This window comes from Clarias gariepinus, chromosome 17 (genome assembly GCF_024256425.1).
Source record: "Clarias gariepinus isolate MV-2021 ecotype Netherlands chromosome 17, CGAR_prim_01v2, whole genome shotgun sequence".
Lineage (NCBI taxonomy): Eukaryota > Metazoa > Chordata > Actinopteri > Siluriformes > Clariidae > Clarias > Clarias gariepinus.
In genome coordinates, this window is record NC_071116.1 from 18,764,932 (window position 1) to 18,790,157 (window position 25,226).

General features: G+C 39.6%; 1 protein-coding gene across 1 annotated transcript; it reads right to left on the reverse strand.

The window, feature by feature from the left end:
- Nucleotides 1-7,415: 7,415 nt before the first annotated feature.
- prrc1 (proline-rich coiled-coil 1) lies at nucleotides 7,416-23,747 on the reverse strand. The gene is made up of 9 exons (XM_053476248.1): nucleotides 23,625-23,747; nucleotides 18,155-18,267; nucleotides 13,138-13,533; nucleotides 12,467-12,612; nucleotides 11,889-11,991; nucleotides 11,629-11,792; nucleotides 10,094-10,197; nucleotides 9,223-9,325; nucleotides 7,416-8,072 (listed from the first exon to the last, which is right to left on the reverse strand). Exons 2-9 carry the CDS (start codon nucleotides 18,249-18,251, stop codon nucleotides 7,863-7,865), a joined length of 1,323 nt encoding a protein of 440 aa, XP_053332223.1. The 5' UTR covers nucleotides 18,252-18,267; nucleotides 23,625-23,747; the 3' UTR covers nucleotides 7,416-7,862.
- Between the last annotated feature and the right edge of the window lie 1,479 nt (nucleotides 23,748-25,226).

Below are 25,226 nucleotides of genomic sequence, written 5' to 3' on the forward strand. Positions count from 1 at the left end.
ACTGTTTTATCATCAAAACCAATGTGACAAGCAGATATAGCAGCCAGAAACACTTTTATGGTTGAGAACGCTTTGCCTTTGTCTATCATTTCCTGAAGGAATGAAAGAACCACTGCCACTGAACACTGAAAAGGAATCTCGTGTCTAGTTGCGCACCAGCGCTCGAATACATTCCATTTACAGTCATAAAGAGATCTAGTTGATGCCGCCCTGGCATTCTGTATGGTTTTGATAACACTGTCGGGTAGACCAGTTTTACTTAAATTGGACCACTCACAGGCCAGGCCCATAGTGCCAGCCGTTCCGGATGAGGATGGAAGATTTCCCCCTCCTCTTGTGACAGAAGGTCTCTGCGCTGTGGGAGAGACCACGGCTCGTCGTACAGCATATGTATAATCTCTGCAAGCCAGTGTTTCCCCGGCCATCTCGGGGCTATTAGAATTAGTCTCATACCTTCCTCCCTTACTCTGCAGAGTGTTGGTGATATGAGCGCTATCGGTGGGAATGCGTATAGAAGAGTGCGAGGCCACTCGTGTGCTAGCGCGTCTATTCCCAGGGGCGCGCTCTGGTCCTTCAGGGAAAAGAACAGGTGACATTGAGCATTGTCTTGGGACGCGAACAGATCCACTGTCGCTCTGCCATACATGCTCCAGATCTGTTCGATCACTTCGCTGTTCAGTTTCCACTCCCCGTAGAGGGGATTTCCCCTGGACAGCAGATCCGCGCCCCGATTCATCACACCCTGTACGTGTGTCGCTCTCAGGGATAGGAGGTTGACACTGCCCCATAAGATCAGTCTGCGTGCTAACGTGTGCAGAAGGAGTGATCTGAGGCCTCCCTGACGATTTATGTAGGCTACAACTGTCGTGTTGTCCGTTCTCACAAGAACATGTTCTCCTTTCAGAAAAGGAAGAAAATGCTTTAGCGTCAGAAAAACAGCTAGCATTTCTAGATAGTTTATGTGAAGATTGGACATATGCTGACCCCATCTCCCATTCACTATTCTGCCCTCGTGAATGCCCCCCCAACCGGACAGCGACGCGTCCGTCGTTATTATCTTCTTGTGCCGAACTACACCCATGGATACCCCTTGAGTCAGGAAATTCGGGTGTTTCCACTGGCGCAGTGCTAGAACTGCCTCTGACGTCACTTTTACCCTTTTCCGTGAGTGACGTACCGGGTCCAGCCCTTGGGACGCTACCCAGCGCTGGAATTCCCTCATATGTAATCTCCCTAGCGGGATAACTATCAGGGCTGAGGCCATCAGTCCTAATAATCTGAGGCATGTACGAAAGGAAACCTTGTTTCCCCTCTGAAAGTGGGTCATGCAACAGGTGAATCTTTTCACCCTGTCTGCCGATAGTCGCGCCCTGAAGTTCACTGAGTCCAGCGACAGTCCCAGATACACTATGGACCGTGTGGGAGTTAAAACACTCTTTTCTGTGTTCAATCTTAGCCCCAGTTTCTGTATATGTTCCAGAAGTATCGCTGTGTGCTCTCTCGCTTCTTGTTTCGAGCGAGCTGTCACAAGCCAATCGTCTATGTAAGTAGCGAGACGAATGCCTTTCTCCCTGAGCGGGGGGGTAAGCGCCGCTTCTGTACATTTTATAAATACTCTGGGGCTGAGGGACAAGCCGAATGGTAGCACCAGATATTCGTATACCACACCAAGGAAGGCAAATCTTAGAAACTTCCTGTGTGGTGGGTATATCTTTATGTGAAAATATGCGTCCTTCAGATCGATTGATGTGACCCAATCTCCCTGGCGCACCATTTGTAGGAGTGTAGAATGCGTGAGCATTCTGAATTTGTATCTCCTTAGGTATACGTTCAGCGCACGTAGATCTAGTATTGGGCAGAGGGCTTGGGTTCCCTTCTTTGGAACGAGAAAATAACTCGAGTAAAACCCGCTGTGGCTCTCCTCTGGTGGAACCACTCTTATTGCCCTCTTGTTCAACAGAGAGGAAATCTCCTCCTGAAGGACATGCTTCAACTCCCCCCTCACCTGGGAATGAATTATCCTGAAGATGGGGTTGAGGATGAGGATGGGGTTGAGGAGCAGGCTGTGCCGTCTGAGTTGCCGCTGGCGGATAGTTTCTTCTCTGCCAGGGAGATCTTTGCTCTGCGACTCCGCCTTGGCCAGCTGAACTTGTGTTCGGCCTCTGCCGTTTGGGGATGCGATAACTGGGGGAAGGGCGGGCTGTGACCTGTGCGAAGGTCTGCCTAAGTGGCGGGGGGGGTGCCGCCTGTGCCTTCCTGGGCATACAAAGCTGTAGCGCCTCGTCATCCCTCTTTTTCTCCTCACATCTCTTTTGCATCAGGGTGAGTGCTGAGCCGAAGATTCCGTCGGCCACCACTGGTGCATCCAAGATAGATTCTTTCTCTCTGTCGGAGAGATTCGCCAAGTTGAGCCACCGGCCTCTCTTCTGAATGAACATCGTGGCCATTGCTTTCCCCGCGGCTTGTACCGCGCACCTCTGAAGCCTCAGAGAGAGATCTGTCACTATACAGATCTCCTCCCACTGTGTCTGACCTGGTGTGGCCGAGGCTTCGTCCTGCAGCTCCGCTTGGTACGCGGTCAGCAGAGAGGTCGCGTTTAGAGCTCTGACGCAGAGCGCGACTGCTTTGTATGCGCGTTCCGTCATGTTTGACTGGAAGCGCTCCGTTTTCGACGGCAACGACGGATTTGCAGCCGCCGTGTGTCTCGGGCCATGCCCTCCACGTTGAGTGCAGATCCCCCCTGCACTGGCGTCTTGCTTGTAAACGGTTTTTCCTTCCATGTCACCGCGAGCTCCTCCAGGAGCTCTGGGAAGACTGGAAGGAGCTGCCGTGCCGCCCGTTTCGCTCTCGGCAGCCTCTTACCTTCATAGCGAGACTTTGCAGTCTTTGCCACTACAGTCGGCCACTGAATATTCAGCTTTCCCGCGGCGCGTTTGCACACGTCCTGCAGGTCGACGCTCAGGAGCGGGTATGGTGCCCCGTCCATACAGTAGCTTCAGCGGCTCCTGTCGCGGCAAGAGGCTGTGCTGAGTGCACGGGTGGAAGGAAAGGGGAGTCCACGAGATCCTCCTCTTCCTCAGAAAGGAGAAAGTCGGACTGACCCTCTTCCTCGAAGTCTAGCGCGCCTTCCTCTTCGTCAGTGCTGAGCACACTGGGTAGAGGGGCGCAGACGTCGAGCTGTTCACCCCAGGATAAGGCTTCCGTGGTGGGCAGCTCCACAGGGATGGATACCCGTGGGGTGGCAGCTGGAGTGGGGCTAGGTGAGAGGAGTGGGTCGAGGCCCGACAGGCTAGCTTGGCGCGCTAGCCTGCGACGAAGGCTCTTCGCGGTGAAGCGTGCGCAGTGTTCGCATGAACCCGGGTTATCTAGCGCTAGTTGCGCATGTTTCAGTCCAAGACACGACAAGCAGACCTGGTGTGTGTCTTTGCTCGAAATCTTGTTCCCACAAACACAAATACGCACGTCTCCTCCCTCTCTAGCCTTGGCGGTCTGCGTTGCTGCAGCCATATTGTTTTTAAACGGTCCTAGAATCAACTGGAGTGTCAATAAAAGGAGCTAGGCGAAAGACGGTGTGGTGACCAGTCGTTTCGAAAGATAGGCTTCTGGTGTGAAGCGAGAAGAGGTTTTTGAATAGCGAAGTGACGTTGTGCTGCCCTTTTATACGGAGGGGGGGGAGGCCACTCCCAGACACAACGTCACGTCTGCCAGCCAATTGGGGCTGGCGTAGTGTAATAGGGCTTCTGAAGAATACGCGGAAGGGGCGTATCCCATAGTGAGACACCGAAACGTATGCTTGAAAAAGTACCATATTGGTTTAATCTGTCGTTCTTCTTCTTCTTCGATACTATGGCGGAGTAGTGCCATAAGCACATATCGCCCCCTACTGTAAAGTGTTTTTTCTCTCTCTTCGGCTCGCATTCAATGCGCTTTCGCAGTGACGTTATGTAAAAGTGGTGTAATAATTTCATGAACGCAACATTCATTATTTGTACAATAAAACTTATATAGGCATACACAGTTTTAATGTGCTCTTTTCGAATAACAAAGTCTAAAACCTTTAGTTATATTTCATTTGAACTCATTTTTATTTGGTATTGATACATAAGTACAGTTAAAATAAAAAGAAATTATGGGTTTTGAAAATGCTGGGATTGTGTTGTGAACACCTGTTACCTATTTTGCTCAAAATCATTTCCTATATAAGTCCCTTTACATAAAACCATGTTTTAATGAGAGTTGATGTGAAAAAAATGACACGAAAACCACAATTTACTACAAAAGAGCTTGCAGTTCTTTTGGAGGAGGTGGTAATCAATCAAATCTTGCTTTTCTCCAAACTAAAAAACACAGTTACAAATTGTGACAAAAAAAAAAAAAAAAAAGATAGAATAAAATCGCACAAAAAATTAATGCTTCTGGAAATGGTTATGAGAGAAGCCCAGAGGAAGTCAGAAACAAGTGAAGGGACTTTGCAAGTGTGACCAAAAAAGCAAGTCCAGTGGTGGCCTGAAACTGAACCCCTCCAAAAGCTGCTATGTAATTGTAGTTACTGCAATTCTCCACAACATTGCAGTCGAGGAAAATTTCCCGCTTTTTGATAAGAAAGAGGGGGTCTTTCTGGTGCTGCTGATGAGGATGAGAAAGATGACACTTCTGATGAGGATATATATATATATAAAATTTTTATTTTTTTAACCTATGAATAGTCCATATTCTACTTCTACTTCTGAGAGCACAACAAAAAAACTCACTTAAAAACTCACCTTTTCTTCGCACAATCGAAACCAAGGCTGTGTTCCAACCGGAACATAAATAATGCTTTCGTAGGGCACTTCGAAAGGGGAATAATTGCGATGGTATCGCTGTTAAATCGTTTCAAAGTGAATTTGTAATTAAAATAACCGAAAAATGAATAACCTAATACCTGAGCACCAAAACATTAAGTTGTCCAAATCGCTCAAAGTGGTTGGGAAAATATTTAGAAACTTATAGTGCGTAGGGTCATGAACTGTAAATAGAACACACCCAGCCGCGGCAGGGAACTATGCTTCTAACCACAGGTCGAAGGCTGTAGTTCCAACCACGTAAGTTTGCGACGCTGTTTGTTCGTTTGAACTATGGTTTCGAGAAACACCGAATTGTTGAACTATGTTGGTAACGACGGAACTTGCGACCATAGTTGGCTAACGATGCTTTTGGGAAACGCACCCCTGTACAGAAAAAAAATTGCAATACCTATAGAATTGTAACCTAGGTATAGTAATAACATCGTATAGGGAGGTGATTGGTAATTCCCATCCCTAGTCCGTATACAGGTCCTAACATAAAAATTCACCCCATTGAAATTTTTACATATTTTATAGCATTTCGACATGGAACTTAAACTGGACAATTTTGCTTATAGGTGATAAACCTGCACAAATCTACCCATAATACTGATAGGATCCACAGCTCAGATGTTAGTAACCCCCCCCCCACCCCCCAAGAGCAAATTTTAATTAACTAATTATTAATGAATATTAACTGTTTTTTTTATTATAAAAAAAAAGCCATATAAAAGGCATACTAGATACTCTTGATCTCTGAATCTGATTCATGGCGGTGGTACTGTAGCATAATGTTGTGGGAAAACTGATCAGCGACTGATACAGAACAAGGTTTTCCAAGCATACTGGTTCCAGGGTGCATGAGACTTGAAACTACTGTAAGAGGCAAAGGTTCAGCTTCTATCAGGACAACCACCCCAAGTGTAGTACAGTATGTGCAAATCTAACCTGGTGTGGTACAAACCACTCAAATGCTCAGAAATCTGACAAGCGTGAAAGCTTTTCTCTAGAGCATTTTATGTCTAAAAAAATATATTTGTCCAGCTCACCTCAACATTTTATCTTTACATGCTGTGTTGTTATTAGAGTAAAGACAGACTGACCTTGAACTGATACAGTACATGTGCTCCCCTTTACCCGATTTGGCACAGGTATTCTACACTGCTACAGAATCCAATAAAATAACCACATAAGGCACGTTTACAGAAAATCTCTTTACTCTTCTGCAGACAGAAGGCACCTTTAGGAAGTACAATAAATGGAGTTCCAAATATGTTTTAGAACAAAAAACAACAACATGGCATTATGTTTAAAGGCATTATCTGTTCTTCTACTTCATTGCATGCTCTCAGATCTTTTCATTTTTTCACATCACACATCATAAACCTGATTCTTACAGTGATTTTGGCCTCGACAAACAACAATACATAACCGCACATGTTCTCAAAACAAAATCTCAGAGGTCATACACAGAGATATTTAAATTTCCCAGGAATCTGTATCACTCTGAGTGGGTTTAGACCATCTTAGTAATAGTACAGGAAATCTGAACAACTAACACTAAGCTTCACAAAATTTTACAAGTTTAACGTTTAGATATGTTTCAAAAACTAATTTGGTTTTATTACATTAGCTCTTCGGGATTAGAAGTGAAACACCCCAACATGCCAAAAATAACGTCAGGTCTTCTTTTGAACATGAATATCAGCGTCAGATATGCAAAAGGTGCCATGACAGAGCAAAGTGATCGTCCATTCTCATTAAAATTGTACTCGATATTTTTCTATGCAATACAAGATCTACTTTAAAAGGAAAGCCCACAATTTGAACAAAAAGTTAAAATACCCACCCTTCACGCCAGGGAAAAAAGTGTTTTGATTTAGGATTTTACAAAAATGTAATGAACAGTTCCAACTTTGTACATAATGCATCAGACAGACGTTCAGCGTCTAAGAAAAACAAAATCTGTTTTTTTCTTTAAAAACATTTGCACTGAAGCAGTTTACATGCCCTTTGGTAAAAGAAAATGAATATTAACTCTATACAAACTGCACAATTTGTGCTTTAAAATGGGCAAAAAGTACAATCCTGAGTTCAATAATTCAAAATGGACAAATTGGATGACAAAGACTCAGTATAAACGTCTACAAATGTTAAAGACCTTTGATGCTTTATAGCCAGTACTCTACTCATGGTAAAACAGCCAATAAAATACAACAACTGGCAAAATGGAAACCAATTCATGTATTTAAATACATTTTAAGAAAATAAAATATGAAAATAAAAGCATTTTAGGCCACTGAGACATCTAATAGAAAACACATTCAGGGCATAACCAAAGCAGGGTTTTTTTTTGTTTTTGGCTAGAAAATATTTGATCATCTTAATCATCTTATACAAACAAATTTTTTTTGTAAGGTTTTTGTTGTCTAACCAATGACGATTGGTAGTTATATAATCTACTATGAATAGAATAGATGAATAATCGGTATAAACAAAAGCTAGTCTATAGATCAGAATCAATTTCCTCTGTCCTTGTTCGTAAAGTAGTTTATCTGTTCCTGAATGTTTCAAAAGAAGTAACTAAACTGTTTTGTTTTTTTCTGTCATGTTACATGGCACACTTGCTCATGTATCAAGAAAGAAACTGGTACCAGTATTTGGTATTTGTACTTGAATTTCGCATGAACGTGTCTGTTATTAAGGTCCTAATTTCAGTTTGATCTCACCATGCTCCTTTTCCAAAGTATCTATAAACCCATCGATAACCTCTAACCACATATGAGATTGTCAGGGTCTAATAAATTCTATCACATATAGAAGTCTTATTACACCACTGTAATGTTGGTAAACTTGTTTTAATATATGTGCATAAAAGATGGACCAACCCTGCTCAGAATTCTTGGGCAACTCCGCTGCACTCTATGTCTCGAATTAAATATTAGTCGATGACTCTTTCCCTACTGAGACGCTCACAAAAGCGCCGCTTTCCGTCAGGCAGTGGTGTGAGAGCAGAGTCGGATTGTTTAGATCATCTTATACCATCCTTCGGGGAAGCTGAAGTTTGTATGTGCCCGCCAGAGCTTTGGCAGCGCTGTAGATCATCTGTCTACGGGACATTCCGGTGAAGGCATGGTGCCAGTCTGTACGGCTAACGTTGGGCACGGTCCTCTCTAAAACCTCGCCTATGGTCACGAGCAGACCAGACCAGCGCAGACTGTAATCCGGAGGAGTCAGAGACTGAGCCTGCAGGAGAGAACAGCGAATGGAATGTTAAAAGCATTTTAAAATAAAAAAAGAGGACAGAACAGCAGAACAAAGAAACCTAAAAAGTTGGTCATTTAACATCTATTGTACTAGTGAGTGTTATTTATTTATATGTAGTCATAGTGAATGCCCTCTTCTGCACTGTAAGTATAGTAATAAAACAGAAGGAACATCTAAACAAGCAACAAATACAATATCAGTTTAAACAAAATGTGTATTTGGTGGAAATATATGCTCACTGTCCACTTTATTAGGAACACCAGTATAAACAACATGTAGATTATATTCAGTAGTAGAGATTGTGGGATAGGGTGGTGGTGTTTGATTCAGTTATAAATCGCAATTCTCTTTTGTGGCGATCAATGTATTGACATGATTGGGGGTTAAAAAAAAAAAAAAAAAAAAAAATGTTAACATGTATCTTTTGCCCGAGTAAAACTGCTGTGATGACTAAGAGTTAAAGATGACTGAGCTTGTGACATCATAGGAGTGAATTATTTGCCAAGTTTATTTAGAAACATTAATTATGATCGAAAATGTAGCTTTTATGCTTAATTTAACTTTTAATAAAATGTCAAAATTCATCTTGTATTTTAATTTATTTTGTATTGTTTTTAGATGCTGCAGTTGGTTTTTAAGTAAGAAAACTAATGTTATAAGGTTTAAAATGGTATTAAAACCGAGGAAAAATGCTAAATCGAATAAGGATATTTATAAGATTAAATTGGCACAGATTTATCGTAATGTGATATATCGGGTGATGACTGGCGATTCCCATCCCTAGTCAGTCCTGGTAGTGTTATCCTCTGTTTAGTCTATCAAGATTCACCATCACTTTCTCTGGATGTGAGAACTTGACATGAATAAATGGTTGTTTTTAATTGCTGCATCAGCGGACAGTGTGACAGGTGGATTTTCTATCAAGATACATGACAAAGTTACATGGCACTTCAAATGACTGATACAATTCCCATTACTCAGGCTTGGCTGAGGCTGTCAGGAACACAGCTGGAAGGCAACACTTCTAGCATGCCGTATTTACATCTACGTGTTTACGGTGCATCAGAGAGCTTCGAGGCAGTGTGCGTTATAGACAAAGGACGCTCCCTGAATAAGTAATGCTGGGTACCTGCTGTACGTGTTCCAGAGCAACAGGAGTAGCCTGTGTGAAAGTTTCGATGTGGATGCCGTTGCTAGGGTCGTCCAGGATCAGACAGCCAATGTCGAACCACCTAAAGAAGAAAAATACATTATATTAAAAAGGGCGTCAGTAGCTATTAATGGGATGCGAATTAGGTAACAAATGCAATGGTTCATTTGCAGTGGAAACTTTAATCGTGGGAAATTATGGTTTGTTGTTTTCTTTAAATAAGCAAAAGGCTCTTTGAGAAGCCAAAAAAAAAAAAAAAGTTACTCACAATTACCAATACCCAGAGATTTATAAATACGAACAGTCTCCCAGGCATTCCCTACAACTAAGTCCGAGTACTGCTGAACGATGATAATGTGCGGTTCATGCTGGCTCTTCCTGGCCTTCCTTACTGCATCTTTCTCTCTTTTTTTTTGCCACCTACAGACTAGGTCTGGACATTAGTATTCTCCATACACATCAGAATGACAGCAGGCACCCTCAGTACAACGTTCTGCCGAGCTCACCAGCTGAACGCGCCATCACATTCTTGGACTCGAACCAAACGGTGTCATTTTAACCAAGGCTTTGAGACAGGCTATTTTTTTTAATAATTACAGACTTGACACCTTTGAATTTATAAATGTCTTTGTAAGCAGCATCAGTAATAAATACAGCTTTGGCAAGGATGACAGCTAATTTGGCTTATAAATTGTCACCTTGAGAGACTGTTTCACTCAGAGTAACTGGATGAAATTACGGGTACTGGAAAGTCCAAAGTCACTCTGAAGGACGTGGAGAAAAAAAAAAAAGGCAAAGAAGTGGACTCTGATCATGCACTGCGTGAAGAGAGTGGGATTTTGCTGCTTACTTGTCTGGAAAAAGCTCTGCTATGAAGTTCTCCACAGAGACCACAGGCTGTTTCTCGTGAATTACAGCAGTTCGGCGTAGACTGTCGATTCGCTCCTGAGCCCCCTACGAAGTAACACACATTTATGAGACCACAGAACATTTTGGATTTTTTTTTCCTCTAGCACAATATCTTTCTAAAATAAAGGTAAAGTGATCCAATAATTAAAAAAAACAACAACAAAAAAAAAAACAAGCTCAAGTGTGTTTGCCTGGCCTTTTGTTTTGCCCATTTTAAAACTTACCTTTAGGGGTAGCTCAGTGGTTAAGGCATTGGACTACGGTTCGGAAGATCCCAGGTTCAAACCCCACAACCACCAAGTTGCCACTCTTGAGCAAGGCCCTTAACCCTCAACTGCTCAGATGTGTAATGAGATAAAAAATTTAAGTCGCTCTGGATAAGTGCGTCTGCCAAATGCCTAAATGTACTTGACTGTATATGACTTAACATAATATATGGCGATCAAGATAGTTAAGGGTGTTTTCACGTTAGGTTTGTAGCTAGCGTTCACATTAGTTTTGATTCCCGTCTCTGTGTGCATGGAGTTTGCCTGTGCTTGGTGGGTTTCCTCCAGGTACTCCGGTTTCCTCCAAAGGCATGCAGATTAGGCCAACTGATTAACTCTGAATTAGCCGTAGTGTGAGTGAGTGTGTGCGAGTGTGTATATATGCGTGTGCCCTGCAATAGATTGGCACCCTGTCCAGTGTGCACCCTGCCTCCTGGGATAGGCTCCAGGCCCCCACAACCCTGATCTGCCATTAAACCAAAGTTAACATTCGCACTATGCCTAATATGATTGATATTTGGGGAAAAAAAAAAAACAAAGCAATGTTTATTGCCAACTGATAACTATGAACTTGAACAGGAAGACGTTTGAAAAGAAAAGTGTTATATGTAATGGTCCCCATATGAGGATGGTACAAGGATATAGAGACAATATAGCTGGGAGACAATGTCATGTCCTCATATGAGGAGAAACAGATCTGAAGAGGTTAATACAGAATAAACCTCTTTTAGCAAAGTCCAATCCAGTCTTTTTGTGCTCTCTCTAAAATATTTCAAGTTCCTTTGAAATTAAAAAAGTTTTTTTATTGAAGTCTGGCTCACATCTACATTATCCCCTGATACGTTTAACCTTGTTGTATTAGGGAGAAATATTATCACAGGTTTGCACTGACCAGGGTCTAAATTCTGAAAAGATCAAAGAACTTCTCCTGACCAGGTAACAACCTTTCAACAAACAACAAAATCACCTTGCTACTACAAAACAGTTTTGTAACAGAGAGACATTTTTGGTCACTATTTTTATACGTTACTTTTTTTGTTTTACAGGCTTTTATAACAGACTCAACCTGTTTAAAGTGTGAATTGTGCTAACCAATTAATTGGGGAAAACTTAACTTTCTAAACCCTAAATTTCTAAAAAAGTTACAAACTTGACCAAAAAAATCTTCTACGATTAGTCAAGAGCAACTACAAATATGAAAGTGTCTCACCTTGACTCCTGCCGCATAGCCCAGTGGCTGAGGAGCAATGTTGGATTGACTTGCCTCTCCAGTCACCAATGCCATGCCAAACACCTCCTGGAAGGCATCTCGCACTGCTCCTACCTTCACCTCCTTATCAGAGGTCACCACAATGTCCAGATCCCCTCCTGATTCTGTCCCATGGAGCACAGGTCAATGAGTTTTACTGTATACAGAAATCTGATATATCTATATAGATTGGAGATATTTTCAGAAGGAGCTGTACTCACTAATGTATGGAGCCATTCCAGGATCTAACGTGGTGATCATAGACTCCACAGAGTGCTTGGTTTTGTCCAGGACTGTCTTCACCATGGGGTTACCAGCCACACCCTGATAAAAACCACAATACAGGTGAGATGGCAAAATTCCAACTAGTAGGTAAAACATTAAAAAAAATGCTTTTAAATTACACATGCAAAATAATTAAAATGATTCTGGAGATGTTGATTGCCAGTATACCAGTATACGTAAGCCACAGGAGAAATGTGTATGTGACAAATAAAATTTTAATTTGAATGTGTTTAAACACACATATATAGTGTATAAGTGTTTGAATATTTATGGTTGTTTTTTCCACATGGTTGGATTGTCCAGCTAGTAAATACATGAATAAAGTCCCTTAAGTCCATATGACTAAATATGAATAAAGAATAGGAGTGTTGGTAAGTTTTCATAAAAACATTTCATTATTTTTGCAGTGTCGATGCTGCTTTGTGGCACAATAATAATAAGAATGTATTGTCTGGATTATAATTTTTTTTCTTTAAGCAGGATAACAGCAGAGGTTGTCTATATGGTCTCATACCTTAATGAAGCCCCATATTCCACCTCCAGCAGCGTTGTTTTGTACAACTCTGGGATCGTCATGATCCTCTGGGAAAGTAATCGGCGAGGCAACCTCTAACCCACCCGACATCACTGGCTGCTGCATCATTGGATTTGAAACCACACCTAACATCAGGTGATAATGATGGAAAACAGAGAGAAAAACATCCATTGGAAACAGAAACGCAAACAGTATAGCGGTCGATGAAGATTCACAGTCATCCAATTGGACTTTGTGTCGATTCAGTCTCTCAACTTTTAGCACAGAGGAAAGCAAAACCTAAATCACTTTTGACTTTGGTCAATAACACGTTTGATAGTTCTTCTTGTTTGCATTGTATCTCCATGACATTTGCCCCACTCCATCTTCCTTTACCCAAAATATAAAAATAGTGGCTCATTACTGTAATGTCAATTTAAAGACTACACTTAATTCTGTTTAGCCCCTTTGCTCCAATTTAGGAATTTCCTCATAAGCCCCAGCTTTTTATAAACACAGCACCTTCCTCCAATTTAATTACAAAAAACAAATCCCTGTAGCGGTTTTTAGAAATATTATACCACATCCTAATACAGCAGTGTCAAAGAACCACTGCATAAACCTGATTGTGTGCAAAGTCACCTAGTAATCAACTAATGTAGCATTTCTACCTGGCATGGGTGGCACACTGGTGAAGCTGGGCATCAGCGGAGTCTGTGGCGTGCGTCCGGCATGTCCGCGAGTGATGTCATATGCCGCATGAGCACTGAATCCGGTGGTTGGCGGCCCCATCGGTGGAGCAGACATCACAGGGCCTGGAGGAGGTGGAACATTTGGGGAAGTAAATGGACTGCTGAACGCCACACCCACACCCAGAGCAGGAGCAGGAACTGGAGATGCTGTGGACAGTGGCTTCATGGGACTAAGGGTGAATGGAGGGGCAGGAGAGGACTGAATGGGTGGCAGGGTGGAGGTCATTCCAGTAGGAGGTGCTGGTGTGGAGAAGCCCTCAGGGGCGAAGGTGGAGATGCCTGTTGTGCTAGGGAGGTTCAGTGGACTAGAAAGACCTAAAAAAAAAAGAGAGCAAATAACGTTAAAGTTAAATAGCAGTAATGCAGAATACAGTTTTACGTGTTGGTGGATGGACATGATGCACTACCAGTCAAAAAAGTTTGGACACGTCTTTTAATTCCATGGTCTTTCCAGATTTTTATTTCGTTTTACGCTGTAAAAACAATGGTAGAAGGCGTCCGAAATATGCAATCACCTCCTTTAAACGGTTCATATTTAGATTTGTCTGATACTTATGCTCTTTATCGAACTGTAAATAAACTTCTCCTCTGCAGCAGAGATACGTTTTGGTCTTGCTTTTCTGGAAAGGTTTTCATGAGAAAGGCTTTCAAATGCACTTGACGATACTGTTCTTGTAGGAACTCTTTTAGAACTAAATCCATATTTGTTATTTCAGTTATGAAATCTCCAGGATTATGTATAGAATGAGAGGAAACACACATCACTAATCACAGAAAAGCACTGAAAACCCTACTTCCTTTTCCAACAACCTATCTTTTTGAAGTGGGGCTGTCTGCACTGACAGCAATGAAAACAATGAATTAGAAGGTGGGTACTAACTTTTGACTGGTTCTATACATTTGTTTAAGTTAATATAAAGGTGATCCAAGATGTATACATTATTGATCTCTAGTTCAGCTGCCCATTCTATAACTAATAATAAACAAACACCACATTGATTCCCCTTTTTAATCAATGGCACACATGAATATGTGCAAATTATAATTATACAACCTTCAAACAAATGTAAAAGTTAATAGCTGATAATTATTTTTTTTTAGGTCAAGGTCAAACAATATATATACTTGCACCAGTCTTCGAGCTTTCAGCTTATTGCCATTGAAATGTTACAAAAGGAAATTAGGAATAAAACAGGAATTTCTTAATTGTCAGTTAACAGTACACGCATTACAGAATTTCATAATGTCTCTTAGAGCAGGCCATCCTCTCCCCCTATACAGACGCACTGTTGAAACCTGTGAAACAGGACTTCTACTCTATTTGCTGGATTTCCCAGTGTCAACAGCTTGACTGCATTCTGATTTGCACTTAATATGCTATCACAAAATGGATTAAACTAATCCCAAGCTCTTTGGTTTCATGAGCATACAGCTGACTTGCAAGATGCAAATGTGCAACATTAAATGTATTTAAAAATGGGGTGCACGTACGCACACACACACACACACACAATCAGTAGAGCCTATAATAAAGATCCTTTTATTTAGCTACCTCATGAAAGGATGCCAAGACACTATATATGGGCATATGTGGGCATGTTCATGTTTAAACGAGCCAGAAAATGTGACAAAACAATTACTATTTATGTTTACTTTAATGTTTTCTACATGTAAAAATGACTGGTTGCAGAGCTGGGAGGAAGACAAATATACAGCATAACTGAAGGCTTTGCTGTAGCCTGGACTCATTTTCTTACATTTTTGTCCTTCCTGTCCACTATCTCTCCAGTGTTTATCAAACAGCTAAGACTGAAACATCGTGAAACATAACAATAAAAAACAGAATGGGGGAAATAAGTTTTGTGATGACAATATTTTTATATGCATGATGGATAGAAGAAAGCATCACCATTATAAAGACATTATGTGTCATTTCTGTCATAATTAGTCCGGCAAAATGATTAGAAGCCTTATCGATGGGCATCGTGGTCACCGAGATGACACTGTGGGATTAGATCACAAAGCTGTGACTGAGATACAACTGAGAACATTCGTCCGGAAGCTACGATTACTCCTGAGAGGTCGTGCAGCTATAAAGTTCTCTTCAATGTTAGTTAACTGATTAATTTTCTGTATGAGCCTGAAGATAAACACTGCACCTCAACAGCCAACATTAGTGTGATTTGCTGCTCTCCAAAACTCCTGCAGCAGCTGGACATCCATTAATCACTCAGAGATAATGTCATTCCTCAGGAATACATTACCATTTACTTTTACACAAGATAATCCCAAGCGAAGCGAGGCAGAATTTAGTCCAGGCATATAATAATTAACTTAAAAACCTTTTAAACACAGATCCTGTAGGCTAATCTATTAATCATAAATTTTGGTAGTTCTATGGAAAAATACTCTGGCACATTTGTAAGTTTATAAGTTTATAAAGTTATCACGGTACCTAGATACCGATTTGATTTGGACTGCGAGTCTGTATTTCATAAATATCCTGGTTCTTTCTTTTTTCTTTTTTTTTAAGACTATAGGGAAATCTTGTGAAATCCAGTCACAAGTCCTCAGAGGATAGCGGTCTCCATCAGCCGAGGCCAGGACCATCTTCATGGTAAAGTGGAACCGTCCCCAGACCCCACATATCCACATGTCACAGATGTGACGAGATCTCCAACCAGAAGTGGGTCAACTGTCTCTGGAGAGCTTCTTTGAAAAAGAGACACTACCCAAACGGAGAGAAAGTCGTTTTGGGTAGAATCTGAGAAGGCTGCATTTTCCAAGAAAATGCCAAGATTCCTACCTAAATTTACAGGCTCCAAGCCTGTTCTATATAATAGATAGCGGCCTTAAAAGTACGTTTGAGACGACTTCAATTCTGCCGAAGTTCCAGATTAAAACTAAAGAGGAATTTCCTGAGATCACACTAAAAACCCTCCTTTCTTTTCCAACAACCTATCTTTTTGAAGTGGGGCTTTCAGCAATGAAAAGATCATTACTGAGCAGATTAGACTTAAGGAATACAGGATGGGTAAAAAGTTACAGGGCATTAAAAAATTGGTATTAAAGTCCATATTTCTAATACAAATTTATTGAAATAATACATTACATAGAAAAATAAAAACCCATCTTTACATTCTGCTTGTATTGTTCACCGAGTCTGGGGTCATCAGCCTTGGATGACAATTTTTTATTGTTATGGTGTTGGATTTGTTCTTCTTCACTGTACGAAATCATCTCTGAACAACAATAGAATTCCACACTTCATGGCACGTTGCAATCTTAGCTCCATCCTAAACAGACGAGCGGTCGGCCATCTTTGTTTACACTGCATATGCTGCCTCTCGCGGATGATGGCTACAATATCGATATGGAAAATATAAATCCTACTTACTGTTCTCTATTTAAAGACTGTTTTCATCATGACTCCAGTGACACTACAAGTTCTATCGCCATTAAATACTGACCTGTTTTTTTTCACCCACCCTGTGACTGTCATCGTCACCCATCACTCCTAGATGGGACCTTTTCGCCGCAGAGAAACAAGCTCAGGGCGCACACTGGTTCTGCGTTATGGTATGTTGCGTTTATTATGCATTTTATTATGCTTATTATGCAATGGCTCGTCTGTGGAAAACCGTCTTGCATAAAACTTTGTGCGAAAACGGTTGGAGACCACTGGTTTAGAGAACACCACTTGTAGGATTATGGAAAAACAGCAACATTTTATTCACTTTAAAATCAGATCTATATAAATGTAAAAACTATATTTCAAAATTGTCAGTGTGGAGATACATGCATTGCCACATAAATGAGAGATAAACACAGTTATGCAAACCCGTGCCACACAACACTATTCATGTGTTCATGTGTTTATTAAATGATGATTTATAATAAAATCGGTCAGTTAGCGCAGATGTTTGTTGCTCTGCCTTAGCAAAGCACAAAGCTTCTGAAGGAGCACTGAAGGAAAGGGGCTGGGTTAACAATAATCTCTTTCAAGCATCACCGACTCCTCCATTAATGTATACTAACAGACACTGCCATTATTATATCTGGATGCACACTCGCAAGACTTTTAGTCTGGACACACACCTCTCCTTTCCTTTTCAGAAGTCATTTCCCTCGCCCTGTAAACAAACAAAGATACACTATATGGACAAAAAAAAAATTGTGGACACCTGACTATCAGACCCATCAGCAAACACCTCTAAATCCATGTCGCAACTAGCACTTCAAGTTTCCGGATGGACCAGAAACAAGATCAAGCCATCAGACAGGAAAAAAAGGCTGCTTTCAAATGATAGGAGGAATTACAAGGTCAGTAAAGGAGATAATGTGTTGAGCATTTATTTAATAAGAGCTTAATTTATTATTATTAAGCTCTTATTAAATAAATGCTCATGTCATAAATAATAAAAATTTAGAAAGCTAATATGTTCTTCTGTTATTAAATGGCGTTAAGAAAAAGATTACTGAATGCAGATTAGCCTTTGTATAAAAGTGCGCAAATTAAATTGTATTCCATAAATTGTATTCCAAAGTTGCGCAAGTTTTAAAAGGGAAAAACGCACACACACAAATCACATCATACAATACACTATATAATCAGCCTCACAGAGAGAATGCACTTTAATTGTGCTTGTAAATGAGTACAATCAGTTTATTAAAGCTGGCTCTAATAGGCATCACTAGCCACAGCAGTAACTTCCTGAAGGTCATTTTTCCTCAGCAAGTTATTGCCTTCATATGCGATTACTGCACAACCAGCACACACTCATGCTGCAGCATAACCACAAAACATCCCTGATTAAAAATGAACACTCTATTGTTATCGCTTGAATAATAAAAAAGAAAAAAGGAAAAAAAGGGCAGAGGCCAGTAAGGAGGACAGTTTAATGACCGATTTGATTTCATGTGATAACGGTCTTACCTATTGTGAGAGGAGGAGGACCGATGGCGGCAGCGGCGTTAAGGGGAGGTGGAGGAGTGCTGGGCGGCGTGGTCTCTATTCCGCTCTCTTCCATCATCTTCCTTTAATGTTGCCTGACGTTTGGGGAAAAGAAAAATCATTGACAGGCTTCAATCACCATGCTTCACTCATGGTCTGTCACAATGAATAAACAAGCAGACTAGAGCGCTCAAGCATCTGCTCCGGGTCAATATCAACGGATCAATACATTAAAACACTAAACTTTTACAGTGGGGAAAAAAAGTATTTAGTCAGCCACCAATTGTGCAAGTTCTCCCACTTAAAAAGATGAGAGAGGCCTGTAATTTTCATCACTCAAATTTTAAGCAGAAGGCATTTTACCCCAGGAATTGCTGCTCACTGCACGTTTTTTTTTTTTTTTTTTTGCACAAATTTGTGTACACCCTGTAGAAACAGTTATGTGTGATTGATATGTTCTTAAGTGTATGGCGAAACTCATTGAGAAGCACCGCGCTGCTTTCTTTGTGAGCACTCATAATCTCATCGAGCACACTGAGCTACACAGGTCTACACTGATTAGCAGTGTTACTGACCTAAATATTGCTAGATGAGATAATTAAAGCTGTATTAATTTTATATACACACTTTATAAGAGCATGTGTAAGATTTTGCTTGCGTTTCTGCTCCTACTAGCTTTCACTACCAAAGGCATACATATAATTCAAGTAATTCAAGAGGCCTTTAAAGCTGCATGACGTCTACTGTAAAGCCGGATAACAAAGTACATACATCTATTATCCTATTATTTAACTAGAAATCGTGTCAATCAGAGGCAGACTGCTAATTTGTGACATTTTCACATAAAAAAATGTATTTATTCAATCAAATAACACTAATCCTTATTGTCTGATTTGTCTCAAGCAGTTATATTTTATACAGGTTTTAAACTATTAACTCCTGAAGCATCTAGTACCTGTACTATCTAGTGAACTGCTGTGTAACCTGTGTTGTTGACTGCTTAACATAGACCTGGGTATCTATACTTTTTCCTTTTCTACCGACGAAATTGCTTCAAGATCACCGAGTATCAAGAAACCTCTCATCATTTTGTACCAAATTATGATACATAAAGAGTAAATTTAATAAGTGCGAGTGTGACAGTAAGCACGTAGTGTGCTGATTACAGTGACTTGTGTTGTATTTTGAGAGGCTTAGCCACGGTGTCTGTCGGATAGTAGGTGTAAAAATGTCTAAGCGTTCGAAAGTTTAGCTTCACTGATGATTTTCCAGCACATGATGTAATATATACAAAGAGTATGAAACATGAAATAAAAAAAAAGCTTAAACCAAGCTGTTTTTAATATGTTTATATTTTTATGATATGAAATGACTGACTGTGTAACCCTGCCAAAAAGCATTTAAAAAATGTGTGTAATGTGTGTAATCAATGTGTCATTTTTGTTGAAGTGGATTTTACAAATTTGGTATTCAAACGGAACGGAAAGGAAACCTATCGGTATCGATACCAATAACTGTTGAGTGATTTAAGGCCCTATTTAAACATCATGTCCCATACAAAGCATTAAGACGTTCTTTTTCCTGCTGATCTTCTGCGCTATAATCCAGTCCATCATGTTACAGTCTTGCCCCAAATGCCCATAAACTCAAAAGATAAAAAAAGCGGTACTTTCACAAAACACGAGTATTTGCAGATGATAGAAGATTTTTAGGCATGTGATAACTTTAGAACATTAAATAAGTTTAGCTAATTACTTTTAAAACTGTAAATCAAGTATAAATCGAAAACAATTTTCTTTCTTTGAATTGACCAACAAAAGTCCAAATAAAAAGCTCAAACTACACAGCTATAGTAACCAATATTTCTTTTTGGATGTTTATGACTAATTGAGTTTCTCTGCTAGCTAGTAACTTAAAAACATAAATGATATGATCAACTGTGCTACCTTACTGTAACATCACTAGTCAGTAATATAATGTACTGGGCAGTCAGCAGCTGTTGTACACGTCCAATGAAGAACAGAGTCCTCTGGAATAGAGAAATGCTGCTTTAAATCATTAACATGGACTTATCTCCTGAACTGATGCACTACATAATAGTTGCTGACTGTTCCGTCTCGCTAGACTGTATTTATTGAACGCATAATGTATCGTGCTCCCCATTCAACCACTTGGAAAGAGAAAAGATCTTTACTTAATTACGCAATGCATTGTAGCAATTGTGACCAAGTGATGAATGTAATTCAAATCAATATCAATTACTGGCTGCCAGTAATACATGGGTGACAAACTGCTCACTCTTTTAGCCATCTTAAACTTTTTTCCCCACCTGCCTGATTAGTAAGGAGCGGCTCAGGCACACAGCAATCTCACTATTATTTTCTGGTGATTTAGAAAGGACTACTGTTCTCGCAACGTTATTTTAGATGAGCAGAGAAAGCTGACACGCAAGCATGAGCCATTTTCCTTTTCTACTTTTAATAAAGAGATGCAAGCAATGGTGTTACTCTTAGTGTAGTTTAATCAAAATTCTTCCGTGGAAACTCGTTTTTAACTTTCAAGCTATTTAAACACGAATATATTTAGATTTTCATCTGGATAATAAATACCTAATATGATTTCTGTTCGCTCTACCTCTGCATTGTGGATAATGTCCCAGATTACTCTTAGTGAGCCACAATCTAAGAAAATTAGCTTTTATTTCAGACAAATATTTAAAGTAATTTGGGATTAGCAGCCCTATATGTTTAGAAACTGTATGGAACTTTATGTTTAATGAATTTAAATGAAGCTCAACGAGTGCTATTTAATACTGAACAAAAATCTAAAACAAATAATTTTTAAAAAGTAAACACTTAATTTCATTATAATGTAAATATTACTTTGAAGTGGTTTTGTCAGTACAGGATTCCAGCTCACGTGAGATGATTGTTCATTTTCTAAATGCATGTGTAGCATGGAGCATTAGCAAGCAACCCAGTGACATTTGAATTTAAATTATCAATTTTATGCAATTTAGGCTTCACACAGTAAAGTGATAAATCCGAACATATGATGAAAATGATTGCAATCCTGTGGCATTGGTGGGCCGACGCACTTAAAGTTAATACAAATGTAAGGAAAATATGTGCAATTAAATTGACTGGTTTAAAACAAAACACAACAGATCGATCGCTTCATTCATTGTTTCTGATTCAGAATCAATTTAGACTTTTTAAATTTAGGTGAACTTACAAATACTAAATAGTATAAAATTGACAAATGTAAAATATAGCATGTCTTATACAGAAAATACAAAGTGATTCAATCATCTGTAAAGTACTTGCAAAACTGGAATATATAAGACAAATCAGACAAACATTAATTCTATTGACTAAAATATATATATTTTTTAAATAAAAACGCCTAAAATTGAACGTATCAGTGTTTCAATGAGTCAAAGCTCTAGATAACACTGTAGAAATTATAAGATATACATCCCTTGGCAAAAAAGCATGAACATGAGCGTCTTTCCACTCATTTGTTTTTTCCCTTTTTGTTGTAATATTTAGTCCTGAATCCTTGAATCTGCATTGGTCAAGGAGATTATACTGGACCGTTTGTCTGGTGCTGCTCTAATGAAATTTTTTTTTTTAAACTGCATGACAAAATGCATTTTCTGCATTTTTATTTTTTTTATTTCTGCTTATTTATGTTATGTTTACTGCATACCATGTAAAGGTCCTGGGGATACAGCAATCATAACCTCAACACTTAATGCATATTTGAATACTGCAATTTGGGATACTTTTTTTAATCTTTGGATGGAAAATAATATTGATGGGAAATCACAAAGCCCCACCTGATACGATATCACGATAAGCATTTACTGTTCTGAATTAACTTGGCAAATAATTTGCTCTGATCACTCATCAATAGTTCAAAGCACATCACCTGTAGGATTAAAGAGGAACTGCAACATTTTACCAGCTCAAAACAATCATATGAAGGGGGGAAAAACCCTAAATGATTTGAGTCACTGTGAAAACACATGAATTGTAAAACAAAATAATTGGGATAAATCACCAAAACAATTTTTCCCCTCATCTCTAGAAAACAGGCTTTGTCGAAGTTATTTTCTTTAGGATGACATGGCATCAGCAATCAGTGTTTTTTCTTTTCTTTTTTACAACTTTATCTAGAAAAATGCTATTAAATTTTATTTTATTTCATTTGTTTGTAGTATGGTTTGTGCTTTTAAGGTAAAATGTCAGCTTTTATTCAATTGCTCAGCGTTATATCTAATCTAATTCAAACTGTATTTATACCATACACAATCATACACAGCGTGATATGCAGTGAAATGCTTATAAGACTATTCATGAATTAAAAAAATTAAGACAGAGAGATTGAAGAATTGCACTGACTGACTGACAATCTTAAAATTTAGGGTAAGTGTACAAATTTACAATTTACAAAGTTGCAATAGAAAAATAGAAAATGTATCAATTAAAGGCACAAGTCAAACAGGATGTGCAGAATGTGCAATATAGTAAAATATGGCATGTAGATATTACTGCGATTGCTTTTTTATCACCAGTCCCTAGTTTTGATAGTGTTCCTCTTGTAAAGACTTTTTAAAGCATGATGTGCTTCATGTCAATCAAAGCTCACAGGATATAATTCTCTAAGACAAACTCGAGCACAACCCCTGCCATATGGCCTACACACTCACGCAAGTGTTTGATTTCTGGTGTTAATAAGTCACATGGTGTTGTCCTGGCACTGACATTACAGGTGAAACAGCACGAGCTTTATCATTAGTTGTCTTTATTAGTTTACTTTCCAATCAATCAATCAATCAGTCAGTCAGTCAGTCAACCTCTGATGGTGCTTTAAGATGAATTTAGCCGTCGTGTTGCCACGTATTCAATGACCCACACTGAATAAAACATAAAAAAAAATTCAAGCTCATAACAATAATTCATACAAACCATACCGAGATTTTTTAAAACATTTTACAATGATTACCAACACTCAGCTCCTGTTCCACGGATATATACGGAATAAGTATAATATTCTAGATTAACAACGTAAGAGTCGGGCTAAATCTCAAATACCACTGTGATGACTATCGCCAATAGTGAAAGATAACGCCCTAAAGATCACTCCCTAGTGAACTACATGTCGACTGGAGAGCTGTTTGGAACACAGCTAACTGCTAACCAGATCCCGGAATCCATATTTCATCAGGAAAGTATTTTTTTCTTTTGGATAGAGACAAATAAGAAGACTAGTTTATCGTTATGCGCGGCGTTATTCAGTTTTAAAAGCTATCTGTGCACTAGTTAACTAGAAGATGACTAAAGCTGCTGCCTAGCCCGTTAGCTAAGTTTACGTTACTTCGTAAAGCTTGCATGCTAACAAGCTTGCACACTGTTCAAACAAATAAACTCTCACAAAATCCTCTTACCTGACACTTTAGTCTTCTTAGGCAATTAGTCTGTATAAACGCGAAATTGCATCCAATCAACTCCAAATCGAGAGCCAAACTCGATTAACCCTGTCGAAAATGGCCGCGTTACGATGACGTCAGCGATTGCCACGTCTGAAGTATGAGTGGGCGGGGCCTCTGGTGTAGGCGCGGGATGTGATTAGATTTCGGAGTTCACATCCTGGACTGAGTGTCAATCCATCGCAAGTAACACATAAATACACACACTCACTCGCACACCCTTAAGGGCCCTTACATTTCTTGGCTCCAAGGGGCACCGTGCCCTGATCGACCCTGTGCTTTGACCCAACCTTCTTAACACCTGAGATACACTGTGTAAAATGAGTTCCAGTGTGTTGTAACATATACAATACCACTCAAAATTTGGGATCACTTGCAAATTTCTTTTTGTTTGGTAATTTGTTTTCTACATTCTACAACAATATTGGGGATTTCAAAAACTATGAAATAACACATATGGAATTAGGTAACAACAAAATCATGCCACAAAATTATGCAACAACAAAAACAAACACGGAGGTCAGCCTTTCTGTAATCGTTCTTGCAAGAGCAGTATTATCAAGTGCATTTTCAAAACCCATCAAGGACCATGATAAAACTGGCTCTCATGAAGATTTTCCCAGGAAAGCAAGACCGAATCCTACCTCTGCTTTAGAAGAGAAGTTTATTTAGAGTTACCAGCCTAAAAAAAAACACTAATTAATATCACCTTAGATTGGAGCCTTTATAAAGGCTTTACAGAACATAAGGAACAGATATATCTCAACATTAACTGTTCAAAGGAGATTATCACATATTTTGGAAGCCTTCAGCACGGCTTTACAATGTAGAAAGAACTAAAAATCAAGAACCACCATAGAGTTATAATATGATCACAAACAACAAATTACATTTATTCAGTTATATCTGCATCTGGTCTGTGTGCATGGGGCTTGCATGTTTTCCCTGTGCATGCAGATTAGGCTAATGGGCATTCCTAAATTGCCCCTTGTGTGTGTTTGCTCTGTGATTGATTGCCACCCTGTCAAGGATGTACCCTGCCTTGTGCCCAATGTCTCCTGGAATAGGCTCCAGACCTGCGTGACAATGTACAGGAAAAGCAGTTTCAGCGAGCCATGAGAATTGTTACTATATGAAGGATCAGGAAGTGTGTTGTTTTATAGACAGACAACATAGAACCAACAAAGATTAAAGCGATAGAGGCATGGGAAAGTTCACACAAGATCAGAAATCCTTAAAACAACTGTAAAAAATAAATATAAAGAAATAAATAAAGAAACTGCTGTAGGCTGTGCCTACACCGCAAGTTACAGAGCTTTATGGCTTAAAAAAAGCTGTGTCACTGATGCTAGACCAAATCCTGTTCCTACTGTAAATGTCAGCACTAGAAAAAAAAAATTGCTTGTAAACATCTGAAAGGACAGTTGAGGATGCACAATGTTTTACATGACACTGCTGGTGAAAGTGAGCAGTTTCAGGTACCTAGTGCCCACCTCAGTGCATCTCTTCACATTTCAGCATTAATACAGATGACAGCCACTGTGGGCCAGACTAGTAAGG

Excerpts from the sequence above, each read along its gene's own strand:
- prrc1 (XM_053476248.1), bottom strand. The coding sequence starts at position 18,251 with ATGATGGAAGAGAGCGGAATAGAGACCACGCCGCCCAGCACTCCTCCA. Across the intron at positions 13,534-18,154 it reads TCCTCCTCCTCTCACAATAG|GTCTTTCTAGTCCACTGAAC; the intron begins GTAAGACCGTTA and ends TTTTTTTTTTAG. Across the intron at positions 11,992-12,466 it reads GAATATGGGGCTTCATTAAG|GGTGTGGCTGGTAACCCCAT; the intron begins GTATGAGACCAT and ends GGTTTTTATCAG.